Raw genomic sequence first — 7,248 nt, 5'->3', positions numbered from 1 at the left:
CTAGATATTACAATCCCGAAGGTTTGCACTACAATTGACTGGTGTTGTTCTTGGGGGTGACCTCTAGGTGATGTTGCTACCATTCAGACACATCTTCAGTTGTGTACCTCAACGTCACTGGGTGTTTCGGCTTTTTAATTAGGTCACTAATAAGAATAGCCACCAGATGGAGTCTTTACATTTATTTTAACAATACAAATTATAATCCTGGAGTATTTACAAATTGAAAGAAACAAATTTAAGGGAGTAGTAATTGGAGGATTGCAAGATTGGTGATAATTTTGATGCTGCAAACATATTGAACGGAAGGAAAATCAGTATTCTGTAAATTTAAAAACTAATTGCTCGTAAATATGGGTAAAATAAGTCTTATTTAAAATAAATTTATATTAATGCAAAAAAATCTATAATAGGAAATTATAACATTTTCATAAGCAAATTCTGTGAATTATTTCTAACCTCATTCAATGGTAATTTCTGTAATCTGATCCTGCATAGATTGCATTTCAAAATTACAATACTAATACTTTTCTGAAATAATCTTTGTATAAATGTGGCTTATCTTCAAATTCTCAGAGAATCCCAAAGATGTGTGGGTTTGTAGGTCTGTGTAAAATTGCCCCTGGTGTGTAAGGGAGTGGAATAACATATAACTAGTGTGAACAGGTGATCAATGGTCAGTATGGACCCAATGGGCCGAATGGCCTGTTGCGTGGTGCATCACCAATGAATTTATAAAAAACCTCCCTCAATCTCAGAAATACCTAAACACTTGAGAACAAAGTGAAGAACTTTTGTGACGTAGAGATTGTTGCAATGTAGGGCCTGTGATTTTATATGTTCTTTCGTGGCTCATGGACATCACTGGTAAGTATTTAGTTCCCATACCAATTTGGGCGTAGACTGACTGACGTGTTAGGCCAGTTAAGTGGGCAATTAAGGCAAGGACACTAATAGGTATGGTAACATAGAGAGGTCAGACCAGGGAAGGATGGCAAATTTCTTTCAATAAATTCAGATTGTTACCAGATAGGTTTTAACAACATGCACGGCCTCTTAGTGATTACTCCTTATATTTGGTTTGTTCCAGAATTATTTATTAATTTATTTGAATTTTAACTCCACGACTATTGTCGTGGGAAATGAAGTTATTTCCCTTTAATCATTAACACTGTTATCCAGATTATTACTTCAGCATATAACCACAATGTTCCTGGGTGAATCCGTGAACAGAAAGAGACCCATATGGATACGACATTTACCAGAACATTTTATTTGATTCACATTAGCTACGGGATAAGTATTGACCGGAGTGCGGATGAGAAATTTAAGTACTGACATGAGGTGTTCTACATCCACCTTTGAGGTCAGACAGAGTTCCTGTTTGATATCTCATCCCAAAGACTTCTCCTTCGAAGAACATTCCCTCAGTAATGCATTGGACTTTTGAGTTTGCATGACAACTATTGTAGAAGGATCATTATCTTATCCCTCTCTTTCCCCTCCCCCTTCCCAGTTCTCCCACTGTCTTCCTGTCTCCAACTACATCCTTTCTTTGTCCCGCCCCCCTCCCCTGTCATCAGTCTGAAGAAGGGTCTCGACCCGAAACGTCACCCATTCTTTCTCTCCTCTTAACCAACCTGATCTCCCAGTGGTTCAGCACTTCAACACCCCCTCCCACTCCCAGTCTGACCTTTCTGCCATGGGCCTCCTCCATTGTCATAGTGAGGCATAGTGAGGAACAGCATCTCATATTTCGCTTGGGCAGTGGTATGAACATTGATTTCTCTAACTTTAGATAGCTCCTCTGTCCCTCTCTTTCCGCTCCCCCTTCCCAGTTCTCCCACTGTCTTCCTGTCTCCAACTACATCCTTCCTTTGTCCTGCCCCCTCCCCTGACATCAGTTTGAAGAAGGGTCTCGACCCGAAACGTCACCCATTCCTTCTCTCCTTGCCACTACATTACCATCACCATATCACTATTCAGTGCTAAAGACACGGCTCTGCTCATTCTCAGTTCTTACTGTTGAACTGCTACTCACATATCTTCCAGTTTGTATTCTCCGGCACACAGAAGTAAATTTCTCTCAGTAATTAGCGACGTGGAAATCCGTACCGACTTCGTTGATTCGGGCGAGTGTTCTGAAATTAACACGAACACATCCTAGTCATTATGTTCCTAATTTATAGGAGCAGAATAGGGTAATTCAGAGCATCAAGTCTAATCCACCATTCAATCATGGCTGATCTGTCTTTTGCTCTCAACCCCATTCTCCTGCCTTCTCCCCATAACCCCTGACACCCGCACTAATCAGGAATCTGTCAATCTGCGCCTTAAAAATACCCAATGACGGCCTCCACAGCCGTCTGTGGCAATGAATTCCATAGATTCACCACCCTCTGAATAAAGAGGGTCAGCTTATAAAGCATGAAACAGAAAACGAATGTCCGAAGAAGGGTGCTGACCTGAAATGTCGCCTATCCATGTACTCCAGGGATGCTGCCTGACCTACTAAGTTACACCAGCACTTGGTGTCTTTTTTTTTGTAAACCAGTTTCTACAATTCCTTGTTTCTGCATAAAGAATGACAAGTTTTGAATCAGGCTGAAACATTTCCCTTTCAGGTGTGGAATAAAGATGTACAATTCAGGAAGTGTACAGACAAGTTGCTTCTGTCCACCTCTCTCTGACTCGCAGCTCAGTGGGGAAAACTAACCAGAGGTGTCTTCCAGCTGACACATTCTGTGACGTGCTAACGGTAGAGTTGCTGCCTTACAGCACCAGAGACCCGGGTTCGATCCTGACTACGGGTGCTTTCTGTGCGCGAGTTTTCTCCGGGTTGCTCCGCTTTCCTCCCACACTCCAAAGACATGCTGGTTTGTAGGTTAATTGGTTCGGTAAAAATTGTAAATTGTCCCTAGGGTGTAGGATAATGTGAGTGTGCGGGGATTGCTGGTCGGCGTGGACTAGGTGGGCCGAAGGGCCTATTTCCACGCTGTATCTCTAAAACAAAAAAACTAAAAACAGAGAACCTGAATATCATTCCTAATCAGGTTTTTCAGTTGAAACTGGCAATCAACCTTTAGTGAAAAGACACCCACAATTTTACTCTAAATTCAAAGTCTGTGACATTGAATATATTTGATACTTATCCTTTATATTCAGTACATATTTCATCTTTATTTTTATTATTTTTGTTGATCCAGTTATCCTCTCTAGACACTCTGTGCTTTCTATGTGACAAAGGGATAAGGTTCCACTCTGCTGCCATTCAACCTCGGCTAGTGGCAACCTCGGCTAACAAATCATTTGCCCGCTTAACCTGTCCTTGCACTACCTCCACCAGGCCTATTATTCATGTAGAACCACCAAAGGCAGTCAGGAGCAGACATCTGTCCAGGCACTCAATGCATTTATACTGAGACAGTGTTAATATTTCATATGAGCAGCATGTGGACCTCTCTGTATCTCAATACCCAAAAGCACTTTACAGCCAATGATTCACATAAGAACTGCATTTTAAAATGTATTATAAGAAATGTGGGAGCCTATTTTAATCTGGAAGTACTCCATTGTACATTCAAGTTCTAGGTTTCTATATGAGCACATGCAATAGGACCATTGGATGCACAAGCCTGTTCCGCCGTTTAATGATATTATATTTGACTTTTCATTGTTGACAAACCTCAATATTTTCCAATCTCCCTGCAAATTATTCATCCCCTTGCTTATCTGTCTCTGGTTTAAATGTATATCCGAAGATAGACACAAAATGCCGGAGTAAATCAGCGGGACAGGCAGCATCTCTGGAGAGAAGGAATAGGTGACGTTTCGGGTCGAGACCCTTCCTTAAAATATCAATTTTCAAACTCAATTTGTCTGAAGAAGGGTCTCAACCTGAAATGTCACCTATTCCTTCTCTCCAAAGATGCTGCCTGTCCCGCTGAATTCCTCCAGCATTTTGTGTATACATGCTTGGTTTAAACCAGCATCTACAGTTCCTTCCTACACATTAAATATATATCTGAGAAACAGAGTTCCAAAAACCCATGACCCTCAGAGAGAAACAAAATCATCTCATCTGTCTTAAATGAGCAAAAAAAAATTAAAAGGCAATCCCTAGCTCTGGATTCTCATACAAGGAGAAATACTCTTCAAATTCATAGATTCCAAACCCATCAGAATCTTAAATTAAGTTCTTTCTCACTCTTTTAAACTCTAATTTTCAAGTATTAGTCGACTAAGCCTGCTTTGAACTGCTTTCAATGTATTTATATCTGTCTTTAAGCAATGACTCAAATATTATATGTATAGGGTATTCCAGATGAAATCTCACCAGTTTCCTTTATAACTGAAGCATGAATCCCCTATTTAAAGAACCAAGCAATAAACAATAAAACACTAGGAGAACATGGATAGGTGACGTTTTGAGTCAGGACCCTTCTTTACACCCAGTCTATCCGTATTTTCCAGAGATGCTGCCTGACCGGCTGAGTTACTCCAGCACTTTGTGCCCTTTTGTGTCAACCAGCATCTGCAGTTCCTTGTTTCTACTGTCAACTTTCTTAATTACTTGCTCTTTCTTCATAACAGCCGATTATGAAGCATGCCCCAGGTATGCTGATCGCTCCATAACAGGACCCTGTAATCGCTCAGCATTTCTATGGCAAGCTTTTTGAATAACATCTTCCCAAAATGAGCAACATCATATTTTTGCGCATTATAGTCCATTTGCATGATGTTTGCCAAAACACTCAACCCACGTTTTCCCCTTTGTAGCTTCCTTATATTCCCTGCATGCTGATCGTTTGAAGGCTTTGGGCCTGCACTCGCTGGAGTTTAGAAGGATGAGGGGTTGGATCTCATTGAAACTTACCGAATAGTGAAAGACCTGGATAGAGTGAATGTGGAGAATGTGGAGAGGAGGTTTCCACTAGTGGGAGAGTCTAGGACCAGAGAGCGCAGCCTCAGAATAAAAGGACGTACCTTTAGAAAGTAGATGAGGAGGAATTTCTTTAGCCGGTGGGTGGTGAATCAGTGGAATTCATTGCCACAGACAGCTGGAGGCCAAGTCAGTGGGTATTTTAAAGTGGCAATTGATAGGTTCTTGATTAGTCAAGGTGTCAGAAGCAGAAATAGCAGAAATAACAACGAACAAACAACAACAGCTTGCAGCCCAAATGCAACCTCAGTCGCTGCAGCTTGGCGCCAACCCCGGAGCATGCGGCCTTCTTAGGGCGGGCACCTACGGATGTGGAACCGGATGGCATCGCCCTGCCGCAGCTGAATGCGGAAGGCCTCACCAAGGCGAAGACCACCATCATTGAACATCTGCTACAGACCCACAAAGTCACTGCAATCCTGCTCCAAGAGACTCACAAAAGTGACAGCTCCCATCTGAAGATCCCTGGTTATACTCTGGCCGCCTACACTGAGAGCAACACCCAAGGGACTGCCACTTTTGTCTAAGAAAATAACTGCGGATGCTGGTACAAATCGAAGGTATTTATTCACAAAATGCTGGAGTAAATCAGCAGGTCAGGCAGCATCTCAGGAGAGAAGGAATGGGTGATGTTTCGGGTCGAGACCCTTCTTCAGACTGACCACTTTTGTCTACAGCGCCTGGAGGGCGTTACATAACTTCTGCTGCCTCAAACGCAAGAAGAAGAAGAAGAAGGGTGTCAAACGTTATAGGGAGAAGGCAGGAGAATGGGGTTGAGAGAGAAAGATAGATCAACCAAGATTGAATGGCAGAGTATATTCGATGGACCGAATGCCCTAATTCAGCTCCTATGTCTTATGAATCTCCCTCCTTAGTTTGCACCACCCGCATATTTGACAACCATACCCATAAGTGTCTTCATTCAGATTATTTACACAAAAACATTGATAACCCAGCACTTTCCGTATTTGATGATGACGTCGGGCAGATTATCCGGACGATTGGATGTTACTATTAGTGCCCCACCAGACATTTGTTTCCCTTTGTCACTTGTACAAAGTAGAATCACAATTTTATTTCTTTGAAACCAGAGCCCATAAAGGGAGCGAAAATGAGAGCCTTGAGGTTTGTTTGTGTGTTTCAGTTTGTCAAAGAAACAGAAACGTCCAGGTGCCCCGGGCTCCGGCTCCAGCTAGACTCCTCCCCGCCTTCCTGACTCCCAGAGTGGAAGGCCCAGACTCGGCTACACACTGGCCAGGTCTATGTGACCCTGACCCTGGTCTACTGCCCCCTGACCTGGGTCTGTAGACCAGGGGTCCATTGCTCACATACCCGCGTCTGTGACCCCCTGACCTGGGTCTATGACCCCCCTGACCTGGATCAATGACCCCCTGACCCGAGTCTATGGCCCCCTGACCTGGGTCTATAACCCCCTCATCTTGGTCTATGACCCCCTGACCTGGGTCTATGACAATCTGAACTGGGTCTATAACCCCCCCCTGACCTGGGTCTATGACCCTCTGACCCGAGTCTATGACCCCATGACCTGGGTCTATGACCCCCTGACCTGGGTCTATGACCCTCTGACCTGGGCCTCTGACCCCCTCACTTGGGTCTATGACCCCCTGAACTGGGTTTATGACCCCTTGACCTGGGTCTATGACCCCCTGACCCGAGTCTATTGGCCACGGATGAGCTGAGGGGGAGGGGGGGGGGCAGCCATCGATCAACCGGCCGTCGCCAGGCGGTGGATCCAGGGCCCCAGGCCAGCCAGGCCCCGACCTACCCCGCCCAGCAGGGTCGCTCTCTTGCTGCGGGCCGCTGTCCGCCGGCTCCAGGCCGCTGCTGTCCCGGGGGCTCCGCGCCGGCTCCAGGCCTCCTCCGCTCCCCGTCTCCATGGCTGCTGCCGCTGTCCGCGTCCCGTTGCCCCGGCAACCGCCCTCCTTCTGCCAACGAGCCAGAGCGTGTCCAATAGCAACCCCGCCCCCTCTCTCGCCCACACTCCACCAGGTAGCGCGCTCTAGCGGCCGGGAGGACCATCGCCACCAACCCCCCAATGCACTCAGGTGACCTCTGTCACCAGCAAGGTTGACACACAATGCAGGAGTAACTCAGCAGGTCAGGCAGCATCTCAGGAGAGAAGGAATGGGTGACGTCTCGGGGCAGAGACCCTTCTTCAGATTGATCGTCAGATCAGTCTGAAGAAGCGTCTCAACCCAAAACATCACCCATTCCTTCTCTCCTGAGATGCTGCCTGACCCGCTGAGTTACTCCAGCATTTTGTGTCTACCCTCTTTCACTAGCAA

General features: G+C 45.2%; 1 protein-coding gene across 1 annotated transcript in view; it reads right to left on the bottom strand.

The window, feature by feature from the left end:
- LOC144607478 (uncharacterized) overlaps positions 1-6,915 on the bottom strand; it is a 23,415-nt gene extending 16,500 nt beyond the window's left edge. The window contains exons 1-2 of the mRNA XM_078424345.1: positions 6,729-6,915; positions 2,042-2,141 (exon numbers count right to left, since the gene is read on the bottom strand). Coding sequence (XP_078280471.1) covers positions 2,042-2,141; positions 6,729-6,840 — 212 coding nt within the window. The 5' untranslated portion in view covers positions 6,841-6,915. The remainder of the gene's footprint in view (positions 1-2,041; positions 2,142-6,728) is intronic.
- Between the last annotated feature and the right edge of the window lie 333 nt (positions 6,916-7,248).

This window comes from Rhinoraja longicauda, chromosome 29, assembly GCF_053455715.1.
Source record: "Rhinoraja longicauda isolate Sanriku21f chromosome 29, sRhiLon1.1, whole genome shotgun sequence".
In the NCBI taxonomy this organism is placed as follows: domain Eukaryota; kingdom Metazoa; phylum Chordata; class Chondrichthyes; order Rajiformes; family Arhynchobatidae; genus Rhinoraja; species Rhinoraja longicauda.
This window is presented reverse-complemented; position numbering and strand designations above follow the sequence as displayed.